The following is a 23043-nucleotide window of genomic DNA, read 5'->3' as shown; positions in this document are numbered from 1 at the left end:
AAAAATACCATCTGTATCATCTCTTGAAACACGTGTATTTTCAGATAATGGTGGAAGGCATCTAGCAACATTCATTCAAGTGCAATCATTAAAAAAACAGATTATACTTCTAAATGCATCTTTATACTTCTAGTTTACTTCCTTTATCTCACAGCTGTAGTTCCTACAACAAAATAAATGCGATAAAAAGAATGCATTAAAAAAAATATTTTACACCATCACTTACAATATATGGCATAGTTAAAATTATATCCAGTTATCCAAGTACAGTAAAAAAAAAAAAACACAAGACTAAAAGCTTGGAGAATATGAGCTGCCATCTTCTATTTCAAGAGAAACGAGATTTCTATCCTCAAAGCGCCTCTGAGGGCACACTCACCTGTCGAGAGAGCTCCAGGAGGGGTTCACGGTCTGGGTCATACCTTTGGGGGGCAGGGCAGACCGCGGAGCTGCAAATGCTCCATCGCCAACATCCTGTCCCCGCTTACCCCCCCAGACCGATCCGCCCAGCGCTAACTGATCCTCTGCAGCTTTGCGCCCAATGTTCCATGAGGGGATTTTCCTAATATTCAGGCCAGCGGTGTACCTTGTACCACGTGTCCAGACTCTCGGTAACCGTCCCGCTCGGCGTTCTGCTGGTCAATCAAAGGTCAGAGGAAAGCCTGCGTTGATCTCCTCAAGCCAGGCGAGTGCCTTGAAGAGGACTTCCAGTCCCCCCCTCCAGCTGGACTCGCTCACTGATGAGCGGGAGGATGTTACATTTTCTGACCTTCTGTCCCCAGCACAGAACACAATATGGCTTGTATGTGTGTGTGTGTGTGTGTGTGTGTGTGTGTGTGTGTGTGTGCCAGTGTCTGGCAGGCCTCCCAGTATCCGTCCTCGAGAGTTCGCTTTAAAGGATGTGACCTACTGGGCAAAGCAGACAGCGGCTCTGGTCCTTGACAAGCTCACACACACACACACACCCTCACACATACACCATTCAGAGCCTCAATGATCACTATCAGTGAGGTCCTCCTCTCTCTTCCTACTGCCTGGTTTTTGCAGGAGTGTGTCTAAAAAACTTGACAGGAAATGGGAGATTAGAAGGAGGGAGAGAGAAGAAGAAGAAGGACGGGGGCAGCATCATCATCATCGGCGGGAGGAGGGACAGAGGGACGGAGGGAGGGCATGCCTGAACATGACACACACACACACACTCATCCACCCGAGCAGCTTCAACCCCACCTTCGCTTAGCAGCGAGCGCTTTAAAGAAGTCCAATAGAGGGCGAGAGTTTAGGTCTAAACGAGGCGTCGACTTTATTCTGACTTAATGCCTTTTTAACACGTCACGCAGATATGGAGCACATTCATTCAAAGTCATGCGCTTTGACTTTCGCCTCTCCGCTGATGCATTTCAGTGGAATAGTTGCCGTTCTTTTAGCTCTGTTTGCTGGAATTGAATATTTATATATTATATATCAGCACATGAATGAAGAAGCCCAGAGATGTGTGCGTCTACACATTTAAATCAGCTGTTTTTAACAGTGTATTGAGTCCATCTGTATCCACTTCTATGATGTCAGGATGCTTATTGTGGTTCCATATTGATGGCTGGGATGTATATTCATTTTAAGACATTATAAGACCCATACCATCCAGTTTCCTCCTTGGCTTTATAGGTGGACCGAGCATCTTCTCTTAGAATATCATACAGTATATCATTGTTTGAGCTCCTGATTTACTGATGAATTATGAGTGCACTATTCCTTCCATCAAATCAAACTATTCGAGATCGCTTGTGTATTATTATCATTCACACTTTTCCCAAACCTTTGGCTCTTTACGAGAATGTAAATTAAAGTTCTGTGGGTTTGAAACGCCACTCGTCTGCTTCATTCGGTCGACATGGCCGTCCGATTGAAACTTCAGAGCCAAAACCCGACCGGGACCCCCCCCCCTCCAAACGTCCGTCATCAGCTCCCTCCCTCCCTGATCCACCTGTCCTGTACCTGATGATCTGTTTGGGTATCGATGAGCGGCGGCGGGTCAGTATCTTGGGGATGCAGGACCGCCTCCGGTCGCTGGACTCCCTCCGGGGCCCCCTCTGGCCCTTCGGGGGAACAGTGTTGACCCGCTCAAAGCGCACCCGTTTCTCACTTTAATGCACGGTGCGACGTAGAGAAGGAAGAAGAAATAGAAAATGAGAGGAAAAAGGAGGACAAGAAGAAGAAGAAGAAAAGTGAAGCCGGATTAATGTGTGTTAAATCAGTAAAGAGGCTTAAATTAGTTTGGTTAAAAGATTTATTAGTGGAGAAAGAAATGAGCAGCCGGAGGAAATCAGCAGAGAGGAAAAAGAAGAGAGCCCTGTGTGTGTGTGTGTGTGTGTGTGTGTGTGTCTCTAACCTCTTGATGGACTGTGTGAAGGAGGGCAACCTCTCCAGAGGAGGTCTGAGGTAGTTGTTGGAGGTTTCGAAGGAGGCGATGCTCGTCTGAGGGTTTTCGCCCGGCAAGCTGACGCTGCGGAGCCGTCTCATCGGCTGCAACGCACACACACACACACACACACACAGACACACACACAGACAGATGAGGCCCGCCGTGCCACGTCGTGTGCTTTGGATGTCTGAGAATGCACTTTTACTCAAATAAATTCAAATTCACATGCACAATCGTGCCGGTCGGCCTCCCCTACTTGTCCAAACGACGACTCCAAACACGGCGCTACACCGTTTTACGACTCGCTCTTACCTGCGAGGGCGAGTCGTCTGTCGTTAGCTGGATGGTGGGAATGTCCAGTTTGAGCCATGGCGGCTTCTTCCTCTGCAGGCTGCTGTTCCTGCTGCCCGGCTCGTCCGTGCTGGACATGCCTCCCCTACGTCCGCCAGCTGGACGGCAACAAATAACAAAAATTCAAAAAAAGTTCAGAAAAAGTTAGAGAACTTAAATAAATAACCAAAATGATGAGATACATCTTTACTAAAGAAATAAAAAAATAATGTACAACACATATACAAATATATACACATGTAAACAAAATCAAACAGTATATTCAAAATATAATACTGAATATTTGCATTGAGTGCAAATGAGTTTGAAGAACAACGCTCAGAACACACAGTCCAAAAATACGGTCGCTTACACATGACGACAATGAACCCCCCCAAAAAAAAACCTGAACAGCTTTGTTGAGTAATTGCACACAGACTGTAATCCACGTAATCCAGGTGAGGGAGTCAGGATTCTCAAAGGCAGAGAGACACACACACACACGTACACAAACATACACTCAAACTCAGGGCCTTTACCCTCATCCTTTACGTTTGAATAGACTAATTATCGATTCTCTAATAGTCTCAGGTGGTGTTGTTATTTCATCAGTTTAATTGGTCGCTGCAGCTGTGGCTGTTGTACGAATGCCCAATAAATATATATATTAAGGTCTGAAGTGGAGCTTCAGCACCACCAGATGGCGACATGATTCTCAGAGACAGGGCAGTCTTCTTACACACACACACACGCACACAAACACACTTTACATCCACGTACAAGTGGTCTAAATGCAGAGGGCCACTTGTACAAGTGAAAACCACAGAGTACAGTAAGCCAAAGCCTCCATCCTATTGTTTCCTGGTTCAAGGGTTTATGGGTAAAAGAAGGCATTTGGAGAGTAAAAAAAGATTTTCCGTCTTAGTACAAGCAAGTACGAGGAAGACGTCTCTAGAGAGGCCGGCGAGCAAATGAGGGCATTTACAGTGGCAACTTTTAAAATGGAGTGCCAACACACACACAATTCATTGGTGTTCCACGTGGGGGTTATGCATTGTGAAGCTGCTGAGCTGGTCAAACCTCAGCACCTTCCTGCTGCTCGCCGTGTCACTGGTGCCACACACTGTGCCAACACGCCGTCTACATTCTGCAGTCATATGGATGTAATAACACCATTGGATGAAACACAGTGGACGGGCTTTCAAAGAACTAACAGACAACCCCACACAATGTAGTTTGGTAATAAATGGCTCCTTAAAATAGTGCTCGGTTTCCACTGTTAGCGGTACATGTATACCTCTAGATAAAGGTATATACCTTTAGGTGAGGGTATATACCTCTAGCTAAGGATATATACACCTATATATAAGGGTATATACCTCTAGCTACGGGTATACACCTCTAGATAATGTTACACCTTTAGATAAGGGTATACCTCTAGATAAGGGTATACACCTCTAGATAAGGGTATATACTTCTAGATAAGGTTACACCTCTAGATAAGGGTATATACCTCTAGGTCAGGGTATATACCTCTAGCTACGGGTATATGCCTATCAATAAGGGTATACACCTCTAGATAAGGTTACACCTCTAGATAAGGGTATATACCTCTAGCTTAGGCCTGTTTGGGTGAATAAAGGCCTTGATTGGTAGTTATAGTGTCTTTTTCTCACACACTTGGTCTTGTGTATTTATTTCCAAATTAATTTGAGTGTGAAAGAAAGTGTCTGTGTGCAGCTCAGCTGGAGAAGACATTGTCGTTCCTCTAGTCTGGTTACGGTCCAAGGGGAAGTCATTGAGCTGGAGTGGAGGGGACTATTACCGGATAATATGACATCTGCACGGGGCTCTGGTGAGCCGTAACGACCGACCACCAACGAGCAGCTCCTCTAGACCATCGGCTGCGAGTCATTCATCGCTCTTGGAAAAATGAAAAGCCCCCACTCCACCATTTCCATAAAGCCATGCTCTGAACATTAATCTCCTCCATCCAAAACCGGTGCCGGAGACGAGATACTCAAACGTCTGGCATCGGCGAGTCTAAATAAAGAAGAAAGATATTCAACGCTTGGGTTTCTGCACTCAATTAATTCTCTCTTCACCTACATCGACGACATTTCCCAGGACGCTGTGCAGCAATGCCTGCAGAACAGGTGTGGACCTGTAGCTCTGGTAGGTAACACGTGGGTGTTTGGACAAACACAACGTGTGATTACTCAGCTGTAGATGGAAGCCGTAGCGGCACAGCGAGAGAGCACGAGCTGAGCGTGTGTTTCCACACAGCTCCACAAAGCTGTGAAACACATCACGGCTTGTTCATTGCATACTGATCTACTGAGGTTACCGTGTGTGTGTGTGTATTTCTCTACACCGGATCGCTACTCTCGCGATGAATGCATCCTGGTGACTTTGATGACCCAATTTCTCCAGTTTTTATTGAAATGTACACTGTTAATTTCTCAATGTACTTTGGAATTAAAGCATAGAACAAATACACAATTGGAGATTAAACGAATAAATCATGGAATCTGATTGTTTAACAAAATGTAACTAATCAAAGAATAGCCACCTTGTGCAGATGTAACAGCTGAACACACTCGTATGACATTATTTCAACAATGAAAATCAAATATTGTTCAGGAAGTTCTTCCAAACACTGGTGCAGAAGTTCTCACATACGTGTTGCACTTGAAGGTTGAAAAAATGGGGATGTTGTAAAACTTTTGCCCGGTAGTGTGTATTCCTTTCGCACAAATGTCATTGTTATGATGAAATCTAAGTGTAAAACTCAGGTAATTCCCACCAGCTGGACTTTGAGTTTAGTGCTAATTACCAAATCGGACAAAAAACACATCACTGAACTACGACATTATACCAAAACGTAGTAGCTGTAAACTCTAAGGCCTGACTAAACAATCACCTTTTGAATATAATGATTCTCCTCAATTGTAATTTTTTATAGAAATGTTGATAAATATATATATATATATATATATATATATATATACACTACCGTTCAAAAGTTTGGGGTCACTTAGAAATGTCTTTATTTTTCAAAGAAAAGCATTGTTTTTTCAATAAAGATAACATTAATCAAAAATACACACTGTACATTGTTAATGTGGTAGATGACTATTCTAGGTGGAAACGTCTGGTTTCTAATGAAATATCTCCAGAGGTGTATAGAGGCCAATTTCCATCAACTATCACTCCAGTGTTCTAATGGTACATTGTGTTTGCTAATCGCCTTAGAAGACTAATATCTGATTAGAAAACCCTTGTGCAATTATGTTAGCACAGCTGAAAACAGTTATGCTGGTGATATAAGCTATACAACTGGCCTTCCTTTGAGCTTGAAGTTTGAAGAACAAAATTAATACTTCAAATATTAATCATTATTTCTAACCTTGTCAATGTCTTGACTATATTTTCTATTCAATTTTCAATTCATTTGATGAATAAAAGTGAGTTTTCATGGAAGACACGAAATTGTCTGGATGACCCCAAACTTTTGAATGGTAGTGTATATATATATATATATATATATATATATATATATATATACATGTAGGCCGACACTGAAGGACACTTTTGCCTCCCGGCTGCCCCTGTCAGAGTGTGTTTTGGTCTGTGTGGTCACTCGTGGAAGCCGGTGTGTTCTCTCACAGAGGATAAATACACACCTGCATATAGAAACCTTCAGCAGGACGATCCACCACCACATCCTTTGCTCTGTGGTGGTGATGCTCAGTGTGTGTGTGTTGACGTGCACACTGACAGCAGCGCAGACGGATGTGAACATGATGACACAGTAAAGCACGATGCACATGCACACATGCTCACACACGTACAATTTGTTGTTGTTGTTGTTGCGATTCTCCATTGGGGGGGTTCTCATCTAGTTGACATCCTACATCATGATCTCTCTTTTTCTTATTTTTTTCCCTCCAGCTGGGTTTTCCATGACAGGCAGATTAGGGTCTGTAATCCCTACGCCGTGCATCACATGGCATCGTTGCTGCTGTCCGGCCACAGAGGCTCACACTGACCGCTGAATGGACGGCGATGTCATCACCGCCGTCTAATTGGGAGCCTGATTGGGAGTCAACTGCTTGGCTAAAGCAATGTTGTTGTTGTTTTTCTTCAATAATGCCAAGAGATGGTTGTTACCTATTGACCAGTATCACAGTAAATGACCTTGTGGGCCTCATGTGGCTATCGGGGTCGTAGCTGAACAACGGCAAAATGTGATCCTTTTTAAATTGTGTGTGTATGTGTGTGTGTGTGTGGGGGGCGGGGGGACACAATTCCTGACATGCAAGGACAGAATGAAACAAAGGCATGTCTTCTTGTCCCGTTGCTGCAAATCGGATTCTCACCTGCATATTTGGCATCAAGAAACAACAGCGACCAAAATCTGATCATTGCAGAAAAGCCGATCTTGGCACTATACGAGGAGCCCAAAATAATCCCAATAACCTCGGCCACTCTGGCTTCATTTGAGCAGGCTCTGTTTAAATGACGTCTATTTTCATTTCGGAGAATGGTGCCGTGGGGGAAGAGTCCTCGTCTTTTTTAACTTTTTTTTTTGCACTGCAAGAGAAAGGTGCCGTTAAAATGTCAATTACCAGAGCACTTCCAGGTAGGTTTGACCTTCATCACGCCAGCGTTGCTCTGCTCTATAACCTGCCCAACAACACCACCGGGTCCACTCTAACTTCAGGGTTAATGCAGTTGTTTTTCTGGACGGTGCTTTGGGAAGTCGTGGTCATGGGAACTGAGCGACTGCTCCAGGTGAAGGCCCGAGTCCTGAACTTCACATTGGTAAGCAGCAACCTGCATGTGGCATGCTATCATTGTCTGTGATGCTTTGCATGAAAGTATATGAAGGGAAGGATATGTAATGTTGTGACTTAAATGTGAAATTATTATAACCTCCTGTGGGCAGAGAAGCAAACATGTTTTACAACAGAAACTCATGTGGGGCGTTAAGAAATTAATCAAATGTTTCTGATTTGGGGAAAACGAAGCGTCCTCCAAACTCCCGACGCCGGAAGCTTCGAAAAGACTGTTTTCTTCTTCTCCATCACCCTGTTTGCTATGATATAACTAAGCATGGGTAGGTCATATAGATTAAGAGAGAGTTATGCTGTGTGCTCCCCCCCCAGCCCCCCCCCCCCCCCCACACACACCATAGGACTCTCATCTGCGCCAGATGTTACACTCATAGCACAGTATGTCATTTTCTTTCTGTTTGCAGTAGCATAAGTGTTTGTGTGTGTGTGTGTGTGTGTGTGTGGGGGGGGGCACTCTTCAAGTTCATATTTTTGTTCCTAGTGCCCTCCAAAATGTATGTGATCAAAAGTATGCTGTTATTGAATTTTGAAAGTGGTGTCCCCACACGGCACCTCCTAGTCAAGGTCCCCACGGGTTTACGAGTTCAAGTTGGTGCATGCGTGTGTGTGTGTGTGTGGAAAAATTCTGAAATCATATCGAGAGAAAAAAGCCTGAATTCCTTCATATGATGATACATGATACAACACCGGTTTCTGACGCTGACATCTATCTGCATGAAGGTTTTAACAGACTCACACCGAGGATCTCGACGAGATGAATCCATCTCGAGACCATCTGTCTGAAGGTTGCTTCGCTCATCTCGTGGCGTCTGTCTTCCATCTCGTTACCGCAGATTCAGAGTCAGAGAGAGAAAGAGTGGTTTATAGTCAACCAGCAGCTGTGACTGCAAACACACGTGCACAGGAAGCGCATACTCAAAGCTACTGTGCACAGATATGAAGGTAGATTTGTGTCTTCACCACGCAAACAAACAAAAAAAGAACATTTCTCGTGCGTAAGTAAATTAATTAATAGTTTTGCTGATGAAACTAGAATTTGTTGCTCTTTTTAAATTAGTACTCCTTTTAAGTCCCTTCACAAAAGATATAGATAGATAGATATATACTTTATTAATCCCCAAGGGGAAATTTGTCGTAGCAGTAGCAACACCAATAAACCAAACACACATGAATAAAAAATAAAAAATAAAATATAAAAACAGGGATGAAAGATATAGAAGCATACAAAGCAAAATATAAAATAAAATATATATGTATATATACAACATATATGCATACACAATACACAATACTAATGACAATTAAACTAAATATAAAAACACCAAATAAAGGCCTTTGAAGCTCCGTGTGCCCTCATGACACTTGGTTTTCTCATTCTATTTTTTTCATCTTCCTTTCCATCTTAACATCGTCTGCCATTGCGACAAACTCTCTCCACAGCTTGTAATCCACTTTTACAGAAAACCGGTGCCCTCGTGTTCTGCTCTGTGCCATAAAACAGACATTTAAATACAATCTGCCGGCGTTGCGGGAGCTCCAGGTCCTTCCCATTGACGCTAACGTTTTGTAATTGTTTATTGATGATTAACTGCTACATCGAAGCATCGCTAAAAGTTGCAAGATAACTGAGAGATATGATGTCTGCTGTTAGATATTGCTCCGTCGCTGTGGCACTTCGGTTCAGTCTCAGCTTGAGTGCACATCATCAGTAATTACCATGCGACATTATGGAAAAGATGAGTAATTGTTGCAGGGGTTCACTTCTCTTTCTTCTTCCAAAAGTGCTGGAATTCAAATGCACAAAGATTAGATCTGCAATAAATCCTAAACCAGCATATTCTAGGGGACGTTTCACTTATTGCCAATGGCTTAATCTATCCAGCTTACAATGTCAGTGACTTCTTCATCTGGTGAGCGCTATAAAACCGGATTGTGGTTCCTGCGTGGCCGACCACTCGTTGTCATGGTTGTCTTTGGTGCAATATGTTGGATCCATCTGCTCAATAATAAATGGTTTAAAGTAAGTGGGGTTGCATAGGTGAACCGATCGATTGAGAAAAATAAATGGCAGATTAATTGATGATGAAAATAACTAAATCCTTTTTGCAATATTGTTAAAAAAAGAGGCTTATGATTAAGAAAGACAGGTTTTCTCCTTATAATGTCTTTTGGCTTTAATAAATAAGAGCACTGCATACAAAAAAGTTGCTTAACTGTACAGAGATAAACAGTAGCAGCCAATCAGAGCAGATCAGAGGTCAGGCCGACATTCTTTGTCTGCCTCTAAGTGCAATCATCTCTCTCTCTACTACTGCAGCTGTCTCAGCAGGAGGGATTTAATTGGCAAAGTGAAGCCGAGGCATAGGCAGAGAAGGTTGAAATGCTCGGATAAACTTCAAACACTTTTGTTATGCATGATCAAAAAGTCTCCGATTTTTCTCATATGAGAAATGTCTCCCATGACTGTGACCATGAGTGATTAGGAGACGGTTGAAAAGGACTATCGTGAGTTTCCTTTACTCTAGATTGGCGTGTGGCCTGTGTGGAAAAGTTGCTTTTGAATCTGATAATATTCAAACCATGGCCCGCGGCACTTTGTTTCACACCCACACGTCTTCCAAAGTAGCCGGCACAGGAAGACAAGAAGAAGAAAAAGATGGAATGCAAATAAACCTAGAGGCTATAGTTGCCGTCTTCTGTAAAGATTTCAACAGTGAAAAAATGTTGACATTTAAAAAAAAAAGTTTAAAGAGTTCCGCAAGCGTTCGTCATGGTTGTAAATGTTCAGTGTTGCCGTGATTACACAGCCACGGCGTGCGTCTTGTCTGCAGATGAAGATGGAAAATACGGCAACGGACGGAGAGCGATGGAAAGAGCAGAGAAACATGTATGTCGTGTTGGGAGAAGATGAAAGGAGCGAGAAGGAAAGGAAATCCATCCAATCCGACGGCAGAGAATAAACAGTGTGGAGGGAAAAGAGTCTGGAAACCAAAACAAAGAGATGAAAAGCTACAAAACAAATACAGTCGAAATGATCTGAGGGTTTTGTGGGTTCAGAAGCCGAGCACTGGGTTAACACCGCTAGGTCTGTCAGCACTGCTGTTGTTGTACTGTTATCACCGTTAGCTATTATCTCCATTAGCCGTTATCACTGTTAGCTGTTATCACCGTTAGTTAGTATCCCTGTTAGCCGTTATTACCGTTGGCCGTTATCAGGTAAGCAGTTATCGCCGCTAGCCGTTATCACCATAAGCCGTTATCACCGTTAGCCGTTATCACCGTTAGCTGTTATCACCGTTAGCTGTTATCACCGTTAGCTGTTATCACCGTTAGCTGCGAGTTAATGTTAAGTTGAAAACAGTGTATGGAGGCAATAGATATGTCCTGAACATGAAGCGTTGTTTCCTTCTTCTTTTTTTACTCACTTTTTAAAAATGTATTTTTCAACAAAATAACAATATGTATTTTCATACAGCCACTTTCTTTGTACATTTTTCAGTTGTATGTCTTGGTACATATGATATTCAGGTATACAGTGTAGAACAAACAAAGAACAAACATTAAATGGTGCTCACGCCAAGAAAAGAAAAAAGAAGATGGGAAATAGGGATATTAATGAATAGATTGCATGAAGAATAATTAAATACAAATAATAAAATAAAAAATGTATGTAATAATTGTGCACTCCTGAGTGTAGTATTGTATGTGCTGTATATGCTTTTCAGAGCGGATTGTGTATGATGTGTGTGTGCACAGAGAGCAGCTCAACCAGAGGGCCGAGCAGCAGACAGTAATAACAATCATTGTAGTGAAGATAGGCTTCTGAAGCCTTAATGAATATGTGATTCGCTCATATGTAGCATCTTTAAACAGTCAATCATCAGTTGCCAACTGCAAAGTTTTAAAATAGGAACGACTTAACGGAAAGCCAGCTTTTTGCTATTCATCCCTCCAACTGATCTGGCGCCTCGTGGCACATTTAATTGCCAGACGTGCCACTGGAGAGACTATAATGGTTCCTCAGTTACTGTGTGGAGGAGAGGAAGGAGCAGAGAGGACGTCTGGTTTCCCTTCCGCTAGTCGAGTCTCTCGTTTAGTAGAAGCTGGTGACAGAAGACTGCAAGAGAGACTGCAGGATGGTGTGTGTGTGGTGGAAGATGAGAGACGATAGAGAGGCAGAGGAAGAGAGACAGGAGACTCTTTTTTTCTGGCCCGCCCAATATCTTGCTTAATCTTTTTTGAAGAACGGCCTCAACAAGCACAGCACACCTTGTGTGTGCTGACACAGCACTAACACAGAGGAGAGCACACACACACACACACACACACACACACACACACACACACACACACACACACACACACACACACACACACACACACACACACACACACACACACACACACACACACAAGAGTAACAGTATAGACTCATACCTGGAAGCTCATTTTAACTTCACAGTAGTGCTGAGCCATATGATGAAAATTAGATTGATTTGATAGATACTCATTTATATTGTGGATATGATGACTAGGTGGGTAAAGTAAAAGCTAGAACAGTTCGGAAAAGTTCAGAAAATGTCATTACTGTACTGCAATGCAGCCTTAAAACACTTTACATACATCAATATCTATAAAATATTGATGTACTTCCCAGCTGATTCTTTACAACAAAACCTAATAAAACATCTTTTTTTTTCTCCTTCTGCAGCCTTGAATAAAATGGAATGTGTTTGTTTGAAGTGTTTGCCTTTTGGTACTTTATTTTGCATTAGCATTATGGCATTTTGTTCTATATTCTCAGCATTAAGGACCTTCCTAAGTCGTCAAGTGATTGAGGCCAAATGGCCCTAAGAGGACTTACCAGGCCTTTTTTTAGATTCTATTACAGCTGCAAACTGAAAGACACTAGAGTCTGAAATATGGAGATACTAATGCATACTAAGAAAAACGATGTAGCACTCACCCATCACTCCTACAGAAAGCTCCAAGGGAACTCCTATGCACGACCTTCTGGCTGCTCGGCCAAGAAATACAAACTGAATTCCAAAAACATCCAAGAAAAGACCCCAAAACTCTAAAAACAGAGCAAACGGAGGTTTTGTTTAACTTCATGAGTAGTACTATGTTTGTACTGAGGTCTAACATAACTATTAAATCAACAGTATAGCTTCATGGTTGCAGAAACGGTAGAGGAGTCGATGTTGACCACATCTGAAGAAGTAGCCACTGTGAGTCACAGAGAAACAATGCTGTGAACATGGCCCGATGCTGAGGAACATAGTGGAGCATCTAGCAGCCCCAGAGACAGACGTTGTCCTCAGGAGTTGGTGGAGAGCAAAGCATAGCTACAAAGAGAGTGTACCTCAAGGTAAAGCCCCACGTAGAACTCAAAGAAACCCTGGTCTCCGACGCAAAAGTCCTTCGCTTTGCACAAATCCATCTCCCCTGACTTCCTGCCGATACCTTTCCCGTGGTACAATAACTTTCCTCATAGCTATCATACATATCCACACAGCCCTGGTCTTTGTATCCACTGGAGGATTCTCAAGGACACAGTGCAAAAGAAGAAGAAAAAAAAGGAAACTATTTCTCATTAAAGCTGCAAACGGACGTTTTCTTATTATCGTACAAAAAGGTGAAACGGTTACGCGACCTCTCCTTTGAGTTTAAATATAGCCGTACACGTCGTTAGAATCTCTTCATTGAGGTTTTACTGCGTATTTCATGGTTCTTTGTCTTGTAATGTAAGTCGGTAAACCCCACCGCGGTACAATTACATATGCCTCCTTGAGAATGATTGGCTGTTTGATGTAGATCGTGTGTGAGGAGAATCCAATCAGCCATCATTAAGTCACGCAGTGAAGAGACGAGGAAAGAGCTGACGGACAGGCTGACAAAGAGAGCAGCATCAGCCGAACCTCACAGGAAGGTCGCCGCCACAATAAGAGTCTACTCAAGCAGATATGAATAGACCTCCTTGGCAGCCATCCCTCCTTTCCTGCTGTCCGTTCACAAACTCACGCTGAGAGCGCCGATACAACTGCTTCCTGTGTTGGCTGGCCTTGTATGAAAACATAATGGTAATTGCCCACAGATGCCACATTGGGCAAGAAAGTGTGGGAGGGGGGTGGGGGTGTAGGGGATGGGTTTTTTGGCTCTGAAAAGAATATTGAGAGGGGAAAAATGGAGGTCATGATTGTGGTTTTCAAAGAAGAGTCGTACAGGATCTTCATGGAGAAGTCTGGAGTCCCTCAGGGTAAGACGAGCATTGGCATCAAATGGACTTTAACATTTGGAGACCAGTATATATGACAGATTATGGTCAGATTAAAATTCCTTTTTGACAGACAGCTCGCTATTCATCCAGACTTTTTGTGTGACGAGTTCAAGAAGTTCAGACTTCCAAATTGATGAGGCTGGCATTAATTCCTTAAATTCGACACCATGAAAACTAACAATGGATCTTTTGGATATCAGTACCTTTAACTGGTGTATAATTCCCTCTGGACACCATAGTTTTAAACTGAAACAGGAGTAAAAAAGCAAATTAATTTGTATTTACGGCTCGAGTTTGAGGATAATTACAAAAACTACATCACATGTCATGCTGTGCAAGTCGGGCTTCACCTCGTCACACCAGTGGGAACAATTCATTGATTGTTTTTGGTGTTGTCATTATTTTTTGGAGGAGTATATTGTGTAATATTTTGAGAAAAAACATTAGCACTTGGATTGTATCCTAAGTGACACGTTGCAGTTGCCAGGGTCCACATGGAAAGATCTTCTTCGTCGTGATTAGAGCAATTTCTTATAAAAATATTTTTTTGAACTGAAAACAAGAACTGAAAAATCTGCATATTGATACAGATAGGTCTTATCAGTTGGCTTAAAGCAGGGGTGCTCACACTTTTTCAGCATGCGAGCTACTTATAATATGTTATATATGTATTTATTTATATACACACAAACCCTGAAAAAGCAGGGTTGTCACATTTTGTTGGACTGTAAAAAGTAATTTACAGTGAAAAATTGGAGTAAACTCATGAGCAAGAACAGCTGATGTGGTGACGTCATCAAGTAGGCTGCTGTTCCAATCGCAGAAAGACCGTCCTCCCGTCCTCCCGTCCTTCGGAGTCTGGACTCCCAAGACCAGACTCTAAAAGAACACAAGTCTGTACTCAGTGTACTTTGAATTGAGAAACGGCTATTGTCACTTTAAATAACCCTTCAAGGTGTATTGTTTCGTGTTGATTGCCTTCTTTTGTATCTGCTTTATTTGTTTTTATGTATGCCTTTTTATATTGTATTGTTTTAATGATTTTGTATATGTTTTAATCTACTTCCTCTTAGAGCTATATCGGACTTTCATTTTGAAATGTTAAAAGGAAGCGCACCTTTATTTTATGTTAAAATTAAAACTTGACGGTACGGCTAAATCTTAGGGACGGATGCGCATTTCATATAAAGTTTTAATAGTTTTAATGGTCCCGTATGAGGCTAATGCTCTTACGGTGGTGACAAGGAGGTATTTAAGAAAGATTTTTGGTTCAATTGTATTCGCCGAAAGAAAGAAAATAAAGAAGTTCACCAGCAGTAAGTCTCACGCAGATTCAAATACGGGGATCCGTTACAGTCACCATGGAAACATTGTCACATGACATGCACTCTGGTTCTGTGCTGTGACGTCGCTAGTGAGTAGTGACGTCACGGAACAGCGAACCAGAGTCTATAGAGCGTATTCACTCACGTGACCACAACAAACTCTGGCGGCCATGTTGGGGTCCCACCACGGCATTGTTTTGCTTGTTTGTATGCCGCTCTTCCCTTAGAAATGACCATTATATCCTGAAGGAGACACGATTTCGGTTCAAAGCGGTGTGCCTTGTGATTATACTGTGCCTCATTGTTGGATGTGGGACTAATGATTCAGAATATGGGTTTATCAGCTCAACAAGAGGCTATTACTTCAACTTGTCATGCATCTACTTCGGCTTCACTCGGCGTATGAGCGTTAGGACTGAAGGAGCTGGAAGCGGCTTCATCCAGACACTCGTCCTGGAGGCGGAGCTGTGCGACTACGGATCATAGTATGAACCCAGACACGGGGCGCTTGATATTCCGACATTTGTGGTATTTCCACAACAAGTATAACGCAGAAATAGTTGTTAATGTCCCATGGTCGAGAGCGGAAATGAAAACTGTTTGACAGGAATGTGACCGGGCTATGTGCTGGTAACTAGGGGTAAACCACAAAGTGTTGAGCGAGTAAAATCAGGTAAAAAAGCGTTGCGAATATTCAATTCCAACCGCTGAAATCTTTCTTTGGTAATGCAGAAGGACATGAGGTCGCTGGCCTCTCGCATAATCAAACCGCGGACACGATAGCCAGGTCAACTTCTTCTGACATTTAATAAGTGGGACCCCAAGATGGCGCGATTGAGATTCTGACGTCACGTGAATACGCTCTATAACTAGCAGTGACTTCCAGCAGGAGTTACGTCTGTGAATCTCACAGAAACCCCCCTCCACCCACACTCAAAGAAATGACTCATTGGATGAACTCAATTAAATTGTTGGCAGGTTTTCCATCCAATAATTATATGCAACTCCAACTCAAATTTAGCACATCAGTGCAATCAAATGTAATTAAGTTAGTCCAACTCATTTGTATCAAATACATCTAAAATAAAATAACGATATTCATTAAATTAAATTAATTTGTGTTTGTCCAACTCAAAATATAAACTAACTAACGAACAAAATATGCAAACTCCACACAGAAGGAACGCCCCGACTGGGAATTGAACCCACGGACCTCTGGCTTTGAGGCAACAGTGCTAGCCACTACACCACTGTACAGCCCTGAAAGTGTCTTCACCTCATGCAAACAACTGATTTTCAGCTGGCGCATGCGCAAAGAGTAGTCCTCAATGAAACACATTTATTTTGAGTTGATATGCACACCATCTAACCTAAATAAATCTAATAAATGAAAGTATTCATACATTTTGTGTTACACCCATTAAATATAAATATCTATTTTTGTAATTGATTTATTTAAATGTATCAAACAATATTTAAATGTGTCACCTCTAAGAAGGGCTTGAATCGTTTTTTTGAGTGCAGGGAAGTGGCTGAATTGGAGAAGGGGGTGGGTGGGCTCTGCTGTGAGATCACAAAATGGGTGGGTGGGAAGGTGATTCTCAGAAATGAGAATTGCCAAGGACAATAGATAAAAGAGAAACAAAAAGGGAATTCATTTCTTCCATAAAGAAATTTAAAAAGTGTTCTTGAACACTTTTCGGGGGTGCAAGTGACTTTTTTTGGGTTGCTCCGTCCCGATGCGCGCAGACACGCCGGCATCGGAGCTCTGCCGCGCGCGAGACGGCGAGACAGAAGTGACATGCTGTTGTTTGGATACGATCAATAACAGACGGCTGTTTAGTTCAATACAAGAACAAAGACGTGCTCTTTAAGAAAAGGGACCTTACATTACTTCTGCTGTAATCTGGCGCTTTAGAGAAAATTATAGGGTGGCGGGCGGAGATTTCATTGGGGCGGGCCAATTTTTTTTTATGTCATGCGATCTACCAATACTACGCCGCGATCGACTAGTAGATCGCGGCGTAGTATTGAACACCCCTGGCTTAAAGTAATGAATGAATGATGAAGTACGTATGCAGCCTTTACCAAAACGCTGACTACTCAAATATTGGAAGAAAATAAAGCAGGGAGAAGCCTAATCAGGTGCTTATGGGAGTAAAACTATCTCTAGTAAGCAATTTAATAGGCTAAAACTGAAATGTTTCCATATTACTCCACAGTTTAAACATATCTGCCTTATAAAAAGAACGACCAGCTTTCGGTCCTGTCTAAAACTAAAATATCTCCAGTAACAGCTGACTTATTCAAAAGCAGTGAATATCAACTCTGCAAAGACGTTCCCGAGGTTTTCCTCACACATAGTTTGCATTTGATTAAAAAGATTCACACGGTGGACGTTATAAAGGAACCGAATACTTGTTCTTCATAACCCCTATCATACCCACATCCAGTCATCCCCCGATGACCTCTCAGTGATCCGTCTGGGCGTTCTTTACTTCCACTGTACAGTTGCTGATCCTTCAGTCTTATTTCTGTCTCTAGGCGGGTTAATGAAACTGAAACCAGACAACAGCTTGAGGATGAATTTAAATAAACACTACCGGGTCTTGAAAGAACGATTAATGTGACTGCAAATGTGTAGTCGTGTCAATGAGAGCAACGCAAATAAATACTGAGTGTGATCCCTGAAATGTACTGTACATTGTTTGTTTTTGTTTTTGCATTTTATTTTCGGATAAGGCCCCTCTGGTTTATGGACAGGCCCAACAATGTGTGTGGGTGAGGGGGGTGGGGCGTGGGACTCTTCGAGTTCATATTTTGGTTCCCAGGGCCCCCTAAAATAGTATGTGATCAAAATGATGCTGTTATTCAATTTTGAAAGTGGTGTCCCCACGCGACACCTCCTAGTCAAGGTCCTCACGGTTCTACTATTCCAAGTAGATGCGTGTGTGTGTGTGTGTGCAAATAAACAATAATAAATTGATAAACATCTGGCACAACGCGAGCAGTAAGTCTGTTTCTGTTGATCATCATCTCAGAGAGCAGAACAATAACTGATAACTGACATCACAAATCCAAGTTCCACTTCGAACTCTTAAATTCCTGAGGCTTTCGTGAGGGGGAAACGATAAAGAAAAAGAAGCGAGAGATGAAAAAAATGAAAGCCTAAGAGAGAAACAGAGGCGGAGAGTTGAAGAATGCTGACATGTGATCACTCAGAAAAGGCATCGATCGTGATATCAATGCCGGAGAGACGGGATCCGGATTTTTTTTTAAAGGTGATTCTGTAGACGACAGCGAAACCGACGAGCCTTTCCTCCACGCCGGTGAGGCATCTGAAGGCGGCAGGTATCGGCTCCATCTGCTGTCACGGTGACGGTGACACGTGTTGCGCAACCGGCACACCAGATGGTTTGCAACGACAACCGCGGGACACCTCCGTGCAGAGTGCGTACGTGCAAATCACGCCAGGGGGGGTGGGGTGTGTGTGTGGGTGTGGGGGGGGGGGGTTCCATTATTCTGTAGTCGACACGTTGGGAAAACAGTTCACGTGGTCCCCAACGAGTCAATTCAACGTTGTGCCATGTGCAGGTCTGGACAGATTACGCTGTGCAGCTACGCTGGCTAACATGTTATGGATGATAATGTTTAGTTCGCCATCTTAGGTTAGTGTGTCAGCACTCAGCATGCAAACATTCACGAGTTAGCTCTAAACTACCAAGTTATCGCCGAGGCTGATGGGAAAGGCGCGAGTTCATGCAGGTATTGGGTCATAAACCAAAAACATTGGCCCTGGAGACAATCCACTGGTGGGCAAACGGCCATGAGGAAGACATTGTGAACAAAATGCTGCAGGGCTCCTGAAAGAAGAAGAAACAGTTCTCCACCCCGGATGCACGCAGCGGACACGAGGGTGCATTTCATTTTCTCAGAGCCAGAACTCAAGCTCACGCTATTGTGTGACGGCTGCTTTCCCTGTCCGCCTGTTCCAACACGCTTAACAGACATCAGATACACTACCGTACACACACCGCACATCTTGCAGGATGCTGTCGGCTTCCTGTTTCAAGGTGTGTGTGTGTGTGTGTGTGTGTGTGTGTGTGTGTGTGTGTGTGTGTGTGTGTGTGTGGGTGTGTGTGTGTGTGTGAACATTCAGACCATGTGAAGCACTTTCTCTTGTGATTTTGCGTGTGAAAGTCGAGACAAGTTTTATTGCAAAGCAGTTTACAGTTAAAAGGCTCAAGATTATAGTTTTAGGTTAAAGGACCGTTTACTGTGATCTAAGTTTTTACTTTTCTTGAGAAAGATTTGTACTTTTTCATGAAAAAAATAGCAAAATATTACTAGTTACAGTTCTCAAAGATGTATATATACATATATATATATATACATATATATGTATATATATATATATATAAGGACTACAGATGCAAATTAGCTGTAGCTACAATCTAGTACAGTGCATCAAATGATAATATGATGATAATATATAGATAATAATAAAAATATCTTTAGGGTTTTTGGACACAGATTATAAATCTGCGTGTCACTTTTGGCCTATGGATATTTTTGCATTAGGCATTTTTCACCCGTTTGAATACTAACAAAAATATCGATTCATTAAGAAAATCAGCAGCAGGTTAATCGAGAGTAAAAAATAAATTGTCAGTTTCAGAAATAAGTGTCACATGTTTTATGTGCATGCTCCAAAATCACTCCCTGTCACCAGCATTTAGTTGACAAGAGATGTAGTTGGCTGAATAACAGAATATTATAAAAAATTAAAAATGTTGACGACCGTATTAAAAAATATTTAACAAAAACAAAACTATTGCAGTCGCATATCATCAAAAACACCTTTAAAATACAGTTCACAGTGAAAGAAAAACACCAGTAGCAATGGGCCCCTAACAGCTATTAATTACAACATCATTATGTTGAGATATGACAAGTATTGAATTATGATAATCTAACTTATTGTACCCTGAAATACCAAAAGACCCTTAAAGAATATGTAATTCAGCCGTATACCCCTCTACCTTCAGAGGAAAGCAATGTCGTAATACATTTATTCAATGCTCCATGTTGCAAAATCAGATTTTAATCACAAAATAAAACAAATTAAATCATTTAACTCAGTACAGCATCCCATGAGAGTTGAACACATGTAGCGCTGACCCCCTGAGTGCTGCCGGACTGGGATGACATAATTGTTGTAGGCCGAGCCAAGAAGTTACCATCTCACGTGGTTGCCTCGACAAAAGAAAAGCCACTTAATTAAAATCTTTTGCCGACCGATGAGCGTATTTCATCTAAATATCAAAAGCCCGTTAAAGAAGTGACACTTATACTCACTCAGTGGTTTGAGAAGTCATTCCTGCACAACTTTACATCCGGGGCTCCAGCAGCCAGACGTGGACTGCAAGTCAATGAGCGGGTTCACGCCGCTGCTGCGGATGACATGCAGGACTGAAGAGCCCTGAGGCTCAGCCCCCCCCCCCCATCCCCTCAGCTCCTGCTGCACAGAGGGTGCTTGTTTATTCAAAGTGGATCAATATCAAACGTATTGCATGTTCAGTTTGCACCGAATTTGACAAAAAAACCTAAAAGGCTCTCCGTGGGGTTCTCCTGCAGAACACATCCGCCCAGCAGGTGGTGCAGTTCTGGAGATACAGAACATACAGGTGTTGATTCATTTAGTACCACAGGTCTCTGGTTCAGGTAGATCCGTTATATATATGTGAAAGACAAGTATACATGAAACTTATATGAAACCCCTGGAAAATAATCTACAGTCACTCAAAAATAGTCGAGGAAAGCTGGTCATGTGTCGACAGAAGAGAGTCTGGAAGGTCCAGAGTCTCACCACTGAGTCTCCATGATGTCACTGGTTCAAACCCCGGCCACCGGTCCTGTTATGGGACCTGGACTTCAAGACCCGGGTCAAAAAGGTTAATCGTCTCTTTTGGCCTTTTCTGCACAGCTAGCACCCAACAACGGCCCCTTTCATCACAGCAGCACTCTCAAATCTATTTATTTATATTATGACCGTGTATGTGTGTGTGAGTGTGTGTGTGTGTGTGTGTGTTTGACTTGCATGTAACTTGATTTACTACAGCATTTTAGAGTATAATAAAAAAGGGGGGATTTGATCATGCTCTCTCTCACTCTCTCACACACACACACACACACACACACACACACACACACACACACACACACACACACACACACACACACACACACACACACCTTGGCCTTTCATCCAAATAGTATTATACCTATATAGCAGAAGGGGAGTAATGCCTAACACACACACACACACACCTGTTCCTCTCACTCTGGGACCCTATCATGGGACTTCACACGAACATGAATTTGAAAGCCTTGGAAGCCACTCCAGGTGCCAGCTCTGCCCTAAGAGTACACGTCACGCTTTAACTGAAACTGTCACGCGTGGGGTCTCCCCCCGCGAGCCTCGGGAGACCCCACCCTGACCCCCTGTGTGTCGCAGCGTATACCGTTAAGTAAATAATAAAACCTGCATACCTGCGCTGAGATCGAGGTGCTGGCAGCCCGGTGTGCTCGCAGACCGCGGGGGTGCGCGCGGACTGACAGCCCGGTGTGAGGAGCGTACCGGGTCTCGGTGTGACACACAGCGGCTCCGCGCTTACCTTCCCCCCAAAAAACGCGAGAACCCGGGGCTCGCTGCGGCCAGAGCCCCGCCGCGCCGACAGCTCCACCGGCGAGCGGCCAACGCGCCGCCGCTCACTTCATAAGTTATCCCCGCCGCGCATGACGCGCGCCGCGCGGGGCGCGAGTAAGGAGGAGATAGTTGCACTGTCAAGCGCGAGGGCGGCGTCCGCGTCTCATTAAAAATATACAACAGCCGAACGGAACCGCGGGTGTTCTGGGTCGAGCCCTCCGGGTCCTCTGCCGCCGTCCGCCCGCCGCACCGGCTCACTGTTTCGGGTGCGACTGCGCGTCGTCTCCCGGTCCGCCCCGCCGCCGCCGCCGCCGCCGCTTTGATGTCAGAACGCCGAGCGACCGAATACCTTGCTGCCGCTCCGCCTAGCGGTGATGCCGAGTAACTGCAGGTGGCTGTTGAAGTCTGCAGATTTTACTATAATTATTAGTTGTAAAGCAAGGACATCCCACCTGGTCTTACTGGTGAGTGAACTTTTAAAAAAAAGGGGGTGGGGGGGGGGGACTGTCAGGATATAACCTAAACTTACATCTTCACGTTTTGTGACAGAGTGTATTCCACATGTTGGCCTGTAAGGCAAAGCTGAATCCTCAGCTCTGTCAGATATAATTTACTTCTTGAAAGATGCCTCAAAACCACCAGGAATACAAATGTAAATCTTAAACTGTCCGTACATGTGTTGCATGGAGAGAAGAAAAGAGAAAGGTTTGGTGGACAGGAGCCAGACATGAGTCCACCGGTCACCATGGTGATCCCAGTCCGTCACATGCTAAACGGCTAACACACAGACATATTCACAATTAATACCTTTTTTCTTCTTCTTTTTTTCTCCATGTTTGCTCTGCAGCATCGTGGTCTTACTGAACACACATATATATTTACACGCACATACACGCATACATACATATATCCCCATACATATACACACACACACACACACATACAAACCTACATACATACACACACTAAAACAACAACAACAAACTTTGATTTTAACATCAGAAAAACCTCTAATACTAAATCTGAATATAGTTATAAGACTCTGAGGCAATAGAAGAAAAAGGAAATGGCAAAAGCCAATATGTTGACCTCACAGCTCCACCCTGTGGACCAATATAAGT

General features: G+C 43.1%; 1 protein-coding gene across 5 annotated transcripts in view; it reads right to left on the bottom strand.

The window, feature by feature from the left end:
• rhbdf1b (rhomboid 5 homolog 1b (Drosophila)) overlaps window positions 1-22208 on the bottom strand; it is a 31000-nt gene extending 8792 nt beyond the window's left edge. For 2 of the 5 annotated variants that reach the window (XM_056429725.1, XM_056429727.1), the window contains exons 1-4: window positions 21766-22208; window positions 2732-2868; window positions 2387-2520; window positions 1993-2139 (exon numbers count right to left, since the gene is read on the bottom strand). In XM_056429725.1, coding sequence (XP_056285700.1) covers window positions 1993-2139; window positions 2387-2520; window positions 2732-2848 — 398 coding nt within the window. In that variant the 5' untranslated portion in view covers window positions 2849-2868; window positions 21766-22208. Of the gene's footprint in view, window positions 1-379; window positions 1275-1992; window positions 2140-2386; window positions 2521-2731; window positions 2869-21765 lie in introns of those variants that run through there. The other 3 variants (XM_056429728.1, XM_056429729.1, XM_056429730.1) reach the window with 3 other exon arrangements.
• Window positions 22209-23043: the final 835 nt, after the last annotated feature.

The sequence above is a fragment of the Pseudoliparis swirei genome, chromosome 13, assembly GCF_029220125.1.
Source record: "Pseudoliparis swirei isolate HS2019 ecotype Mariana Trench chromosome 13, NWPU_hadal_v1, whole genome shotgun sequence".
In the NCBI taxonomy this organism is placed as follows: Eukaryota; Metazoa; Chordata; class Actinopteri; order Perciformes; family Liparidae; genus Pseudoliparis; species Pseudoliparis swirei.
This window is presented reverse-complemented; position numbering and strand designations above follow the sequence as displayed.